The 16,534-nt window shown below is 41.9% G+C and overlaps 1 protein-coding gene across 2 annotated transcripts; it reads left to right on the forward strand.

Annotated features, from left to right (window-relative positions):
* On the forward strand, positions 1-16,534 carry LOC125244216 (synapse differentiation-inducing gene protein 1-like). 2 transcript variants are annotated; one of them, XM_048154264.1, is made up of 2 exons: positions 1-629; positions 4,956-5,825. In XM_048154264.1, exons 1-2 carry the CDS (start codon positions 312-314, stop codon positions 5,094-5,096), a joined length of 459 nt encoding a protein of 152 aa, XP_048010221.1. In that variant the 5' UTR covers positions 1-311; the 3' UTR covers positions 5,097-5,825. The 2 variants fall into 2 exon arrangements, with proteins under 2 accessions (XP_048010221.1, XP_048010220.1); XM_048154263.1 differs by lacking the exon at positions 4,956-5,825 and adding an exon at positions 15,490-16,534 and having other exon boundaries at positions 9-629.

Below are 16,534 nucleotides of genomic sequence, written 5' to 3' on the forward strand. Positions count from 1 at the left end.
AAAAGAAGATTCATTGTCACAAGGTCCAAAAAATGTGCTCCGTTGTGATGAAATAATCCAACTGATCCTCCAGATGTTTCATGTCTCTCATCAGGGTCATTGTGAAACCACAAGATGGCTCTTGTAGTCACATAGTTTGATGAGAACAGTGCCAAAGTTCTTGTCACTCCCCTACAACTTCCCTCCTGTTTGATGCTGCCGTTCATCGCCAAGTTATATGAGAGACTGAACCAGAGTACAGCAATACATACGTCTCTGCAGAGCAAAAGAAAAGGAACTACAATCAAAATCAAAAGCTAATAATCAGAAAAATGGATCCCAGCAATCAGCCCCAAGGTGCCTGTAATTCATCTGAGAAATCAGGGATGCTGCAGCCTACATCACCACCACCCGCATACCAGGACAATCCTGCTGGATACCCGACCTCCTTTCCAAGCCAGCCAGTCCCCCCAGGCTCCGATGTCCAAGGGCCATATCCAGGGCAACCCGTGGTCGCCATGCAGCCTGCAGTTTTTGTGACCGCCACTCCACTGACCAATCCACTGCCAGATTACCTGTGCTATTCCATCTTTACCATGCTGTTCTGCTGCTTTCCTTTGGGCATCGCTGCACTGGTTTTCTCCTGCTCTGTAAGTATTAGTCCATGTACTTTCCATTTATTTATGAACTATTTATTTAATTTCTTTCTCCTTTATAAGAATAATTAAACATAAAATTGCATAAAAATGAAGTTCATGTGATAAATTACAGAAGTCAAAAGTTAAATTAAAATTATTAAATTATTATTATTATCATTATTATTATGAGACTCTATAATTTTTTTTCATCATTCTGCACTGTTGTTTGGAGAATATGGATTATTCTGACATCTGTTTATAGATGGAGACCACCCCCCCCAAAAAAACATTAAATAAACAAAAAAATAAAAAATGTCTGTATATATGTACAAAATATATACACACAAACTATGAATATTGTTAAAATTCAGATATTACAAATACATATTATTAATATGTATACTAATACTTCTGTCTAAATCATTGATATCAATGCGGGACCATTTGAGTATGCTTTTCAAAAAAAAAAAAAAAAAAAAAAAAAATTACCCACTCATTTCCTATGTATTCCTTTGAGTTCCCATGTCTCCTGTTAGATTAAACGTGCATGCCAAAAATGGACTGTATTTACACTGTGCAAATATTTTCCCTTGTTGTGACAAATGCTATTTTTCAACATCTTCAGTGGCACAGAAGTAGCAAGCAAGGCTTTCAGACCTGGCTTTTAAAAGAACTGATATTTTACATGGTGTAAATAGAATCTATTGCTATTTTCACCTAGTCTAAATAGCATATCCCTGAGAAAATGCTGTTATTGTCACTTATTGTAAATAGAATAGGCTATATTGCTATATTCACTGTAAAATTCACTATTCAGTGTAAATAGCATCTAATTGACTCCTCAGACTCAGATTTATGCGTTTGTAACATAGCGGGACTGAGGCAGAGATCCATTTGCAAGCTTTTTTAAGAATATCGTAGTCGTACAGGCAGAGTCAATCAGGATCAGACAGGAACAGCAAGGAACAGGCAGAGTCGTAATCAGGGAACAGGCAATGGTCAGGACAGGCAGATATCATTCACAGGACGTTAGACAAGGCAGGGGTCAGGACAGGCAGCAACGGGTCAATAACAGGGAACAGACAGTAACGGCAACAGACAGGCAAGACAGGAATATAAACGCTCAGAAATGATACCAGGGTAATCAAGACCTCGCGGTGAGGTGGTGTGTGTGATATAAATCTGACGGCCACGGCAGGTCAGGCGGCTCGGGCAACCACAGCAGGTCAGGTGACGTGGGCAACCACGGCAGGTTAGGCGGCTTGGGCAGCCACAGCAATGAGTCCATAGATGACCATGGTGGGTAACAGTCCATAAATGGCCCTAGTGGGCTACAGTCCATGGGTGGCCATGACAGCAGTGGCTGTCATGTGACAGCAGTGACACCAGCTCCCCACCCACCAGCTCCCCACCCCTAGGTATACTGCCCCCCCCCCAAAAAAAGTTCTTGGGGAAATCAACGGAGGCATTGCGGGTTCATGGGCAAGGAGCTCGGGTGGCGCCAGCATGGCAGATGGCCTGAGCGGCAGCGGCAGGACAAATGGCCTGGGCAGTGGTGGCAGGGCCGACCAAGGGTGCTCTGTGGCCGTATCAGGGAGAGCGGGCAGCTCGGTGACGGCCTCCGTGGCCGTGTCAGGGAGAGCGGACAGCTCTGGGACGGCAGCGGGCTCGAGCTGCTCCGGGATGGCAGCGGGCTCGGGCTGCTCCGGGATGGCAGCGGGCTCATGCTGCTCTGGGATGGCAGCGGGCTCGGGCTGCTCCGGGACTGCAGCGGGCTTGGGCTGCTCCGGGATGGCAGCGGGCTCAGGCTGGCAGACTGGTCTATGGTCAAATGAGCCTGAGTGCATCCTCCAGGCCCGCAAAACAGCCAGAACATAGAACGTGAACACAGTCCTTCTGGCCATGACGGGACTGACAGGAAGCGCATGCGGGACTGGAGCAGTCTCACTGGCTGGAGCGGATTCTGGAGCGGACTCACTGGCTGGAGCAGGCTCTGGAGCAGACTCACTGGCTGGAGCGGACTCACTGGCTGAAGCGGATTCAGGAACGGACTCACTGGCTGGAGCGGACTCAACGGCTGGAACGACCCCCTTGTTCACTGACACTGCAGGGGCGGCCATCTTGTCCAGGGATGGCGGCCATCTTGTCCAGGGCGCTTGAGTGCGTTGCGACCGGTGAATTTGAATGCGTTGCCCTCGGCAACTTTGAGTGCGTTGCAACCGCTGAATTTGTGTGTGTTGCTACCAGCGAGCTCACGTGCGAAGCATCCAGCGGGCTTGAGAGCGAAGCATCCGGCTGGCTTGAGTGCGAAGCGGCCACCGGGCTTGAGAGCGAAGCGGCCGGTTGATGCTTTGGAATGCCAGCCGCTTGAGCTGAAATCAGCGGTGGATCAACCACACTGGAACGTAATCCTCTCCGCTCTCGGATGGGACCAGTAACGTGACGTGACTCTGAGCGATCAGTGGTGAGTTGACTTTGCTCATGAAGATCTGTGACTTGATGCTGTGGGCGATCAGCGGAGACGCAACGTGGCTCTGGGCGATCAGCGGTCGCGACGATCGCCCAGACGATCGCGTGCCCTGCGAACTCCACAATAACAATTGAGTAATGTCCATACCATGTAAACGTTTTCCGGGAAAGCTGCTGGATCGTTGTTGTGGCGAGGTCTTCTGTAACGTAGCAGGACTGAGGCAGAGATCCATTTGCAAGCTTTATTAAGAATATCGTAGTCGTACAGGCAGGGTCAATCAGGATCAGACAGGAACAGCAAGGAACAGGCAGAGTCATAATCAGGGAACAGGCAATGGTCAGGACATGCAGATGTCATTTACAGGAAGTTAGACAAGGCAGGGGTCAGGACAGGCAGCAACGGGTCAATAACAGGGAACAGACAGTAACGGCAACAGACAGGCAGACAGGAATATAAACGCTCAGAAATGATACCAGGGTAATCAAGACCTCGCGGTGAGGTGGTGTGTGTGAGAGTCCTTTATAGTCAGATAATGTGCTTCAGGTGTATGTGGCTGATGATGATTGGAGTGGAGTGTGAGCATGTGACTGGCAGGGAGGATGATGGGAAATGTAGTCCGGGAACTGACAGGATTTGTGACAGCGTTTCTGTATCACCACTATCAATGCATCAAGGCATGTCCGAATCCAATGTTAGCTTCACTTCCTGTCTCCTGAGTTACCTTCATCTGATTGATTTTTTTAAGGCATCATAGATGTATCCATTCGGTGACAGTTGAGCTAAAGAAAGATGGCATCTGAAAGTTGTGGTTTCTGGTCATTTTGTGTGTAAATGTACATTTTTGACCAATATTTTCCACTTCTGATGTCATTTCTAGAGAGAAATTACTACTTTAGTAATTAAAGGTGCTAAAGAGGATGTTTTGTTTTATACATTTTTGCAATATTACTTGAAACTGTCTTTACTAACTGATAAAAGACTATTTATTAGGTGCACTGAAAGGAATAATATTAATATACATCATCTGTGCACGAGGTAGGGCCTTAAAAACATCAGCCAATCGTTTACGCGATCATTGCGTAAACGATTGGCCCTCTGGCTTGTCAATCACTGCCATGACGTTCCTTGTGAGAGACGTGCACGGCTGCACGCTACAGTAACTTTCCACACTCCACAGGCGCCGCATACAATGTTTAGTCCGGAGACAGGAGTAACAACTGCAGATTATGAGTTACCTGCGGTGAGTCCGACATAATGAATCCACTTACACGACACAGCGAATGCCGGTGGTAAACACTCGTGTTCCAATGCTCGTGCATGAGTTTTGAGAGGCGTTCCCTCGAAATGAGCTGTGAAGGAGGGGTGTTGTTCTTACACATGCGCTCATTTAAAAAACTCACTAACAGTCATTGGTTTCTCAGTCGACGAAAAGATCCTCTTTAGCACCTTTAAATATGTGTTTAGTTATCACCAAAGCTTGCTTGTATTTTGCTGTAGATCATTAAACTGTTGCGCTGCCTCAGAAGTCTGTCCGAAATCAGTTTCGTGAGGTTGCTTTATGCTCAAACGCAGCCTGCAGAGTCATTGCCAATATTGTTTGCTATTGCTAGCCTCTCCAAAATTGCCCTACCTTTAATAAATAAACATAAAAAATATAATTTGTTTGCTTGTTAAAGTAAATAGTGTTTAGTTTAACATGGAAACCTTTCATCAAATGGAAATTAAACATTATATGTTGAACTATAAGTAAACCTATCCACAAAGAGGAGTTTGCCCACTCATATGAGAATTCCCCGATGCGCCAATGGCTCAAACAAATTCAGAATGAGAACAGTGGTTAATGTAATGTTTCATAATTGTTTTCACAGACTCAAAATGCCAACTACTCAGGACAGCAAGCATTAGCAGAGAAGAACTCCAAAACGGCACGCACACTGAATCATGTTGGCGTTGCTATTGGGCTTGTCTTCCTTGTATTGCTTATTATCTTACAGTTTGTGAAGATTTAGAGATAACAGCTGTTAGAGCTGTCATGGTTGGATGCAGATTACAAACAGATTTGGTTCTCTGCTTTTTAAATGTTATTTGATCAATGTATCAAATAAGAGATTTATTAAGTTCTTACAACTTCATTACAGCAGTGTCATTATACATAAAACATATGCTGATTGTTATTTTTATGATTATTTTTTATGACTTTGACTGGCCAGCGAAATTTATCACGGAAGAACATTACTTTGTCTTGTATTTTCTTAATTATTGAATTACATTTTTAGTAATTAATAACAAGTATATATTCTCAGTGCAAATGAGTCTGTCATTTTATAGCAAACTATAAAGCCAACCTATTGACAAACCATTTTCAATGTTGTTTTCTTATTTTTCTTTCTCTTTTTTTTAATTTATTTTTTTAAACTTTTGCTTATCTTATCTTGTGTGCAGCTGTGCTGTTTTTAGTTTCGTTTTGTTTTACATGCATGCGTTACGTGTGGTTGTAGTACCAAGCACGAAGCAACGAAGACGAAGAGGATGATTATAACAATACTTTAATTCCAAACAGGGTGAGGACAGCATACACACGTGTAAACATAAACGAGAACGGACGATGAGTGAGGGCAAACACAGGGTATAAATACAGGTCCTTCTCAAAAAATTAGCATATTGTGATAAAAGTTCATTATTTTCCATAATGTAATGATAAAAATTAAACTTTCATATATTTTAGATTCATTGCACACCAACTGAAATATTTCAGGTCTTTTATTGTTTTAATACTGATGATTCTGGCATACAGCTCATGAAAACCCAAAATTCTCAATCTCAAAAAATTAGCATATTTCATCCGACCAATAAAAGAAAAGTGTTTTTAATACAAAAAAAGTCAACCTTCAAATAATTATGTTCAGTTATGCACTCAGTACTTGGTCTGGAATCCTTTTGCAGAAATGACTGCTTCAATGCGGCGTGGCATAGAGGCAATCAGCCTGTGGCACTGCTGAGGTGTTATGGAGGCCCAGGATGCTTCGATAGCGGCCTTAAGCTCATCCAGAGTGTTGGGTCTTGCGTCTCTCAACTTTCTCTTCTCAATATCCCACAGATTCTCTATGGGGTTCAGGTCAGGAGAGTTGGCAGGCCAACTGAGCACAGTAATACCATGGTCAGTAAACCATTTAGCAGTGGTTTTGGCACTGTGAGCAGGTGCCAGGTCGTGCTGAAAAACGAAATCTTCATCTCCATAAAGCTTTTCAGCAGATGGAAGCATGAAGTGCTCCAAAATCTCCTGATAGTTAGCTGCATTGACCCTGCCCTTGATAAAACACAGTGGACCAACACCAGCAGCTGACATGGCACCCCAGACCATCACTGACTGTGGGTACTTGACACTGGACTTCAGGCATTTTGGCATTTCCTTCTCCCCAGTCTTCCTCCAGACTCCTTGATTTGGCACCTTGATTTCCGAATGACATGCAAAACTGAGCAACAGTCCAGTGCTGCTTCTCTGTAGCCCAGGTCAGGCGCTTCTGCCGCTGTTTCTGGTTCAAAAGTGGCTTGACCTGGGGAATGCGGCACCTGTTGCCCTTTTCCTGCACACGCCTGTGCACGGTGGCTCTGGATGTTTCTACTCCAGACTCAGTCCACTGCTTCCGCAGGTCCCCCAAGGTCTGGAATCGGTCCTTCTCCACAATCTTCCTCAGGGTCCGGTCACCTCTTCTCGTTGTGCAGCGTTTTTTGCCACACTTTTTCTTTCCCACAGAGTTCCCACTGAGGTGCCTTGATACAGCACTCTGGGAACAGCCTATTCGTTCAGAAATTTCTTTCTGTGTCTTACCCTCTCGCTTGAGGGTGTCAATGATGGCCTTCTGGACAGCAGTCAGGTCGGCAGTCTTACCCATGACTTTTAAAAGCCTCAGGAATCTTTTGCAGGTGTTTAGAGTTAATTAGTTGATTCAGATGATTAGGTTAATAGCTCGTTTAGAGAACCTTTTCATGATATGCTAATTTTTTGAGATAGGAATTTTGGGTTTTCATGAGCTGTATGCCAAAATCATCAGTATTAAAACAATAAAAGACCTGAAATATTTCAGTTGGTGTGCAATGAATCTAAAATATATGAAAGTTTAATTTTTATTATTACATTATGGAAAATAATGAACTTTTATCACAATATGCTAATTTTTTGAGAAGGACCTGTACAAGTGACTAACAAAGGAACTAAACAAGGTGATGGGATAATGAACGAGACACAGGTGGATCAAATGAACTAATCAGACAGACTGGGGAAAAACTAGGTCACAGGACACAGTACATGTAACATATCGGGGGGCGGGGGCTCTGGAGGAGGGCGAAGGGCAAAGTAAAAAAATAAACAAGAGTCTATAGAAAACAAAAATAGTCCAAGGGGGAGTGGAGGGTGGGAGGAGCCAAGGGGGAGCCTGGAGCAGGAGGAGCCAGATGTTGGTCCAGAGACCAACCATGATGAGGCCCCAGGGTGGAGTCGAGGACAGGAAAAACCATCGTGGGGAGATGAGAGGCAGCACCCTGGGGACGGCCGATGGAGAAGCCACCGATGATGGTGATCCAGGTGGAGTTGGAATGCCGGAGAGCCCAACCGACACTGCTGGATCTGGAGACCGAGCTGGAGCCGGGACGACGAGCATCCGAGGTGGAATCCGGGAACCTGAAGACTGAGATGGAGGCGGTGCGACCGAGGACGAAGGAGGAGATGGGGGGGAAGGAGGAGCCAGGCGAAACCGTAGGTGCAGGCTGGACGACGTCTGACCAAGTCGGAGCCTGTGGGACGAGGGAGCCCGGTGGAGTCTTGAGGCTGAGGGTATCCGGTGGAGCCGAGGGAGGGAGGAGCCACGGCGAAGGCGAAGCGTCGACAGGCCGCGGTGGAGTGTTGGACTCGCAGGCTGGAGGCGGAGCCAGGAGAACCTCAGTCCACGGTGACACTGGTGGCCTGAAGCGTCGAGTCGGATCCATGCGTTTACGTGATGGAGTTGATGAGAGGCTGAAGGGTACCAGGGGAGGCAGAGATGATGAGATGGTTTGAGGAGGCGGGAGAGGGAGGTTGGGAGGGAACACAGGGCTGGACAGAACCAGCAGGGGCACGGACAGTTCTGAGCTGGACGGGACCAGCGGGGACACAAACAGTTCTGAGCTGGACGGGACCAGCGGGGACACAAACAGTTCTGAGCTGGACGGGACCAGCGGGGAGACAGACAGTTCTGAGCTGGACGGGACCAGCGGGGACACAAGACAAGGGAAATTTACCTCCTCAAACACATCCAATAAATCCAGAAAAGTTTCTGTAGACATGACGATGCCATCCGCCGTGTTGATGTTGTGGTCGGGGCTCTCTTCCCAGCCCTCGAACTCCACTAACACTCCCTCGACAGCACACGATGTAACGGGCTCACGCACCTGGTCAGACACACCTAGCGGTTCACACCCCGGGGCGACGACTCCTTCCGTCCTCTCTTCAGGTTCGGTCTCAATCGTCCTGGCAGGTTGATCTCCGTGGTCTGCGGTGGGCTCTCGTTTCTCCATCGTGCACGTAGTCGATGGCGGATGGTTGGTCTCTGGATGTGGAGTGGACCCACTCCACGTATGCGGCGAAATCTTCCGTTGGACCGCCCGCTGGAATGCGTGCCTTGGACCGCTCGCTCAGGCCGGTACAATAGTAAATACAGAGCGAGCGGTCCGGGAAGTGAGTCAGGCATGCAAGCTGGAGAAAGTCACTGGTGTGCTGTTCCAGCGAGCGGTCTCCCTGCTGGACTGCGGGTAGAGCCATGAGGGAATAACAAAAAATAAAAACTGAAGTAAAACGCCGCAAAAGAAAAAACTGTTTTGGTCCGTTCTTCTGTTACGTGTGGTTGTAGTACCAAGCACAATGAAGACGAAGAGGATGATTATAACAATACTTTAATTCCAAACAGGGTGAGGACAGCATACACACGTGTAAACATAAACGAGAACGGACGATGAGTGAGGGCAAACACAGGGTATAAATACAAGTGACTAACAAAGGAACTAAACAAGGTGATGGGATAATGAACGAGACACAGGTGGATCAAATGAACTAATCAGACAGACTGGGGAAAAACTAGGTCACAGGACACAGTACATGTAACAGCATGTGCATAATTTTTACATTTACATGTGTAATACAAGGTGAACTCAAAAACAAAGGAGAGCTGGATCCAAATGCAATGAGTTTTATTTACAAAAACAAACATAAGCTAATCAAACATGAGATCCAGGAAGAGAATGAGTGCACCAAACATAACATCCATGTAAGAACAAGACTAGACAAGGAACACAAGAAATACTGGGGTTTAAATACACAAAGGCATTGCCATGCCACATGTCAGTCAAGAGAAAAGAAACAAACCAGAACTGGACCTTATCTGAGCCACAGAATCTTTATATATTATTTATAGATCTTTATATATTATTTATCATCTTAGCATTAACAAGCCTGTTAACAAGCAATATCACTGAAGGAAAAAAGAGACAAACAGAAATGTCTCAGGTTACGAATGCAACCATGGTTCCCAAAGAGGGAATGAGACGTTGCTTCAAAGCATATTTTGTTGATCCTGGAACTACATTCCTATATGAAAATTTTGTCCTAACCTTTTCCCTAAACCTAACCCTACCCATATCTTATCCATAAAATCAGTAAAATCAGAGGGAAATGATTGTTGAATAACACTGTTGTGGAAGCACCTAACCCAGGACTTGACATAAATGGTAAACTTGTCCCTCAAATCTGATTGGTTGATTGGAATGTTGTTCCAGGATCAACAAAGATGTTGATCCAGGGAAGTGTTGTACTTGGTGAAATCACGTTCACCAGCCAGAGCCTTAGATGAAATTAACTGAAGATAAAAGAAGTTGTTTAACCCTCCTCTGCTGAGATCTGGAGGTTAAACAACGTTTTAAAGAATGCACACAGTTCATCCCACTACATCTAAGCATTTGTTTGTCCTAATAGACTGGTGGTGGTAAAATTTTTGTTAAGTTTGCCAGAGGCTCTGGGTTCCAACACGCCCTTGTGTAGTTTTTTCTCATTGAAACCAAAGACTCTCATCAGTGATTGTGTATCAGGGACATGTTTGTGTGCACTTTGATTTGTGATTTCACTGGAAAGAATAGAGAGTCTCAGCGGAAGGCGGATTACGGAAAGCGGCAAGTCGGAAGCTAGATATTTTACATAATAACTTGTTAAATATGGCTATTTTTTTACACAAACCGGAAGGCAGGACTAACCCACAAACCTTGCCCTTAAACAATCCAAATACAGAATAAGTAGGTCATACAGAGCTGTAGGTTGAATTTTCCGGCCACAGACTTAATTTAAACACTGAAGAGGAGTGAGATAAAATAGGTTGCTTTACTGCATCTCAAAATAACAGATTCAAAGTCTGGGTGTGCTCTTTGATACCAATCTTTCATTTGAAAGCCACATTTCTAGCATTTGTAAAATGGCATACCTATAGACTAAACACGTAAATGAATGGCAAGGACGCATTAAAAGTTGTTTTCAGTTAAAAAGGTGTCATTTAAGCAGCCCCTAAGTTAATAATTAATGATTTTTACAACAGAAGTGATTAAATGAAAAACCTACTTTAGCTCGATATTAATTTTTCATAGAGCTGCTGTAAAGCCAAAATAATCTCTGGCCATTCATTTTCCTATTATCACCGTGAAGCTGCTTTGAAACAATCTGTTTTGTAAAAAGTGCTATATAAATGAAGATGACTTGACTTCTGATTGCATAAAAAATTTCAGACCGCTTGAAATCTAAATTTTCCAGTGACTGGTAACATCTAAATTTTTCAATTGGACTAATTGAATTGTGGCAAGAGTCGGTTAACATGGGCTCAGTAAGAAATAATATGTTGAGCCAATGGAAAAACTTTAATACCAAACAGTGTTGTTCATCCAATTAAGTGAAGTTCACAACATAATTTCGGGAGAAGTGAACTCATCTAATCTTTCAATTAGTGAAATTCAAACATAATTTCAAGAGAAGTGAACCCTAATCTTTCAATTAATGACCAGAGCATAAAAGTAGCTACTCACCCTGCTTTGGCATCAGTTGTTTCGATATCCCTCCACCTCCCCAACTCCACCACATAATTTAGGCATCTCATCTATCATACGCCTCTTCCAGGCACTAATAGTCCCTGGGGGGGGTATATCCAAGCTTGAGTTGAAGCTGCTTCCTCAAGCCCCTCCACAGCAGACAGCAAGCCAAATATGCTTAACTTATTAGCTTATTATTATCTTATATCTTATTATTATAACATTTTATGAAACAAACTCGGGAAATATTTTAAATTGTAGTAGCAATTATTTCTCACTTTCCCAAAAGAAAAAATGTATGAAAAGCATAAATACATTAAGCAAAATACAGATTAATTGGGAATATGGATGAACTTTTTTTAGTTTTAAAATTTTTTGGTTTAGTTTTTTGTTTTAATCAAGTAAAAAAGAAAAATCTGAAATTATTCTTCAGGTGGACATTTTGTTATCGAGTCGTATTGTCTAAACTAATGCATGGTAACATTTATAGTAACATTTTACATCTCTTGCTGAGACAGATTTCTTGCAAATTGTTGTAGAGGTCTGATGTTCCAGATAAGTGTTTGCATGAGTTATGTAGAGACCATTGTAACCTCAAAACTTTCAGTGCAAACAGCTCCAAAGACAAATGAACAGCATAGACAAACTGCAGAATAGCACCTTTAACCATGCTAGTCTTAGTGCAGACTTCATCATTTTGTTATTTCCATCCACACTGCGTAACAGAGATCTCTAAAATTGTCAGAGACAGTATACCAGAAGGTGTCCTTAAAAATAACCAAGAAGATAATTGAACAAACACATTTAATATTACTTTACCTTTTTATTTATTTATTTATTTGGTATACTTTTTTTTTAAATTCAGTATGAGCATCTATAGGGAATGAGTCAGTATTAATCGGTCTGGCTAATGTATCATGTAATTAAAACACATGCAGAAAATGACATCACGACAACACTGATAGACTGATGGTGTTGTGAGAAGCTACAAATTTAATATTTCAAATATAGTTTTGGTCATAGCTTATATATTATATATATATATAGATATATTAGCTTATCCTTGTTTTGAATCTAGATAAGGACACTGATTTAAAAAGAAGATTCACTGTCACAAGGTCACAAACTCTGCTCAGTGATGAAATAATCCTGATCCTCCTGATATTTCATGTCTCTCATTAGGGTTATTGTGAAACCACATGGTGGCTCCTGTAGTCACATAGTATGATGGGAACAGTGCCAACATTCTTGTCACTCCCCTACAACCTACAACTCGCCTCCCATTTGCTGCTGCCGTTCATCGGCAAGGTATATGAGAGTCTGAACCAGAGTACGGCAATACATACGTCTCTACGGAGCACAAGGCAAAGGAAATTACAACCAAAATCAAAAGCCAATAATCAGAAAAATGGATCCCAGCAATCAGCCCCCCGGAGCTACGCCACCACCACCAGCATACCAGAACAAGCATGCTGGATACTCTCCCTCCTTTCCAAGCCAGCCAGTCCCCCAGGGCTCCTATGCTCAAGGACCATATCCAGGGCAGACTGTGGTCCCCATGCAGCCTGCAGTTAATCTGACCTTCACGCCACTGGCCAATCCAGAACCAGATTACCTGTGCTATCCTTTATGTTAATCTTCATGTGATAGAGAAGTCAAATTATTTAGGCATGTCTTTACAATGGTTTACATTTTAATGTTTAGTAAATCTATAAAGAGAAAGGAGTTTGGTAATCATCAAGTTTATAATTGTGGCTGTGGTTTGGAGAATGTATGGATGGATTATTCTGACATCTGTTTATAGCTGGAAACCAAATATCTTTTTTAGACAAATAAATTAGTAATAACTAAAAATATGTTTCTATATGTACAAAATATATTTACACAAACTATGAATATTGTTAATATTCAGATACTAACAATACATATTATTGATACTTCCGTGTAAATAATTGATATCAATGTACCATCTGAGGATGTTTACTGATAAAGTATGTATAGGTGTGGTCTTTGTTCCAGTTTTTTTGTTTTCCTGTAAATGACTTTCAGTTCTAGAGAAAGAGATAAGGCACTGGATACCCCCTCAACAGCAACAATTTTTAAAGAAAAAAATAGTATTATATTAGTTATTTTTACTGTTGTAGTCCAGTATAAATAATTTCACTGGATAAAAGGTAAGAAACAATAAAACAAAAATAAAAACAAAACAAAAAAGATAAAAAATAAAATGAAGAATCTTCTGTCCAAAATTTTCATTTACTTGGCAAAACAAAAGTTAGATATGGAAATATTGCCATCACATGTATACTGATTTTTTTTTTCTGCTTATACAAATTACTTAATTAAAATGAGCTAAACTGCTATATATTTTGTCCTAACTTAATTTTTTGTTCAATCCACTTAAATATTTTTAGGGCCCGAACACCGATGGTGTGAAGACCCTATTGTAATTGCTCAGTCAATTATTCTTCTCTGAAATGAATCACATTTTTGAGGGCCTAAACATCCTCGAAAACTCATGAAACTTTGCACATGCAACAGAAGTGGTGAAAATTTATGTCTGATATGGATTTCAGAATTAGGTGTGGCAAAATGGGTCGATAGCACCACCTACAAAATTAGTTTCACTTACAGGTATGAAATTTGGTAGATGCATGTAACAGCACAATACCTACAAAAAAGTCCCTGGGTGCAAAATCTGAAAACCCGATAGGAAATGAGATACTCTATATATAGGAAAGCATTGGGCAGAGAGAGGGGGGCAGGATCGGCAAAGGACGTCAAGATGGGAATCAAACTCAGGTCGCCATGAATACATTTGCACCATATGTCGGCACACTAACTAGGCTATCGGCGCTGACAGGAAGTGAGATATCTTGAATTTTCTCTGCAAAATTTTTGCAGTGTTTGCCATTTCCAGATGTTGTACTTCAACAAACTCCTAGATACTTAATCAGATCAACATCATATTTGGTCAGTCTAATCTAAAGGCCTTTGTGATGTTCTTGTGAATTGTGAAGATTGTGAAGATCTTGAGTTTTTGCTGAAGGGTGTGTCCGTGGTGGCCTGACAAATTTGATATTTTGCCATGAAACCAAAAATTGTTGTAACTCGGCCATACAATGTCAGATCTACCCCGAACTTAATTTGGGGAGATCCATTTTATGAGTCCTGGCCTGCAGACATCTACATGGCAATATTCAGTTACAGTCATAGCGCCACCTGTAGGCAACAGGAAAAGACATGTTTTACACTGTGATTAACTTCTCATAGAGAGTTAATAAGATCAACATCATATTTGCTCAGTCTAATCTTAATACCTTAGCCATGTTAAATTGCAAAGACCTTGAGTTTTCGTTGGAGGGCGTGTCCGTGGCGGACTGACAAAATCTGATGTTTCACCATGAAACAGGAAGCTGTTGTAACTCAGGCATACAACGTCCGAACTGCCCCAAACTTCACATGTGTGATAAGAGTCCTAGCCTGAAGACATCTACGTGCCATTATTCAGTTAGGATTAGCCATCTGCTGACAAAAGGAAATGGCATTCTTTGAACTGTAATTCACTCCCAGAAACACATTAAACATGCCATTAAGTACCAAACATGCTAGAAAAACATTAAATCATAAAACACTTGGCTAAGTGCTAATGTATGCGATTAATGCCATGAAACAGGAACTTGTAACTCAGGCAAACAATGTCCGATCTTCTCCAAATTTCACATGTTTGATAATAGTCCTGGCCTGGAGACATCTACATGGCAATATTCAGTAATAGTCAAAGCACCACCTGTTGGCAGCAGGAAGTGTGGCACGTCGAAATGACTTGCCATATTTCTCCTGTATTTACTCGCTTACTTGCATATCTCCCACTGTTCACTGTCTTCCTAAGACCGCCGGGTGGCTGTGCCCCCGGTTTCGAGGGCCCTTTCATCGCTACTTGCATCTTTAATTAAAATTGAAGTTTACTTAATCCATGCATTTGTTTCGGGATTACATGAATGATTTGTTGCATTAACTGAAACTGGATGGAGGATTTTTAGTTCCCAGTGTGCTTTGCATGTGGCTAGATCAGGAGAGAAAAGTCCTGTCCCAAATGGCATACTCAGCTGTGTCCCAATTCAGGCCGTATTTAAAAGAGGAGTGGTTTAAAATGCTTGTTTAAGTAAATAGTGTTTCCTAAACCTTTAACATGAAAACTATAAGAAACCCTATCCACAAAGTGGAGGTTCCCCCATGTGCCATTTTCTCAAAGAAATTCAGAATGAGAACAGTGGTTAACATTATATTTCATAATTGTTTTCACAGACTCAAAATGCCAACTACTCAGGACAGCGAGCATTAGCAGAGAAGAATTCCAAAATGGCATGCATCCTGAATCATCTCGCCGTTGCTGTTGGCATCACCATCTTTGTATGGATTATTATCTCAAAGTTTGTGTTGACAGAGAAATAACAGCTGTTAGAGCTGTCATGTTTGGATACAGATTACAAACAGATTTGGTTCTCTGCTTTTCAGATGTTATTTGATCAAAGTATCATAATACTTTATGTTGACTATTGATATGCTTGTGATTATTATTGTTTAAAACTTGTTCAAACTGTAAGACTAACCCTTTGACAATCCATTTTCCATATTTTATTCACTTCTATAATGGTTTGCTTTTTTATTTAGATTTTTGCTAAATAAATACATGTATCTGCACAGTTTTTACCTTTACATGTGAAATGCAGGATGAACTCAAAAACAAAAGAAAACTGGATACAAATGCAGTGAGTTTTATTGACAAAAATAAATATTTTAGTAACAAAGTTCGGGAGGACCATGTTCAGATAATTAACCTAATTAACACGAAAGGAGCACATTCAGTTAATCAACTCAAATAACCACAAGAAGTATACTGTATATACAGTAGACTTGCCTTTTATCAGCATCCCTCCACCTCCCCATCTCCTCACTTCTTCTAGTCCTAACTATTCTTATCACAACCAGGGGGGGTACTCTGGGTTTGGGCCAAAATTCAGAGCTCAGAGCCCTCTTCCCGGACAGCACGCCAAATATGCATAACCTTTACTCTATTTAATTATATGTAAGTGTGAACTTGTGAAACATAAACAAATCAAACATGAGAACCAGGGAGGTATTCCAGAAAGCAGGGTATGTGACATACCCGGGTATGTTTAAGGGTGTACAGGTGCATCTCAATAAATTAGAATGTCATGGAAAAGTTCATTTATTTTAGTAATTCAACTCCAATTGTGGAACTTGTGTATTAAATAAACTCAATGCACACAGACTGAAGTACTTTAAGTCTTTGGTTCTTTTAATTGTGATGCTTTTGACTCACATTTAA

This window comes from Megalobrama amblycephala, linkage group LG13, assembly GCF_018812025.1.
Source record: "Megalobrama amblycephala isolate DHTTF-2021 linkage group LG13, ASM1881202v1, whole genome shotgun sequence".
In the NCBI taxonomy this organism is placed as follows: domain Eukaryota; kingdom Metazoa; phylum Chordata; class Actinopteri; order Cypriniformes; family Xenocyprididae; genus Megalobrama; species Megalobrama amblycephala.

What these genes read in the sequence shown, in the direction of transcription:
- LOC125244216 (XM_048154263.1), top strand. Translation starts at nt 312, where the DNA reads ATGGATCCCAGCAATCAGCCCCAAGGTGCCTGTAATTCATCTGAGAAA. An exon ending in CACTGGTTTTCTCCTGCTCT is followed by an intron (nt 630 to 15,489) that starts GTAAGTATTAGT and finishes TTGTTTTCACAG; the next exon opens with ACTCAAAATGCCAACTACTC.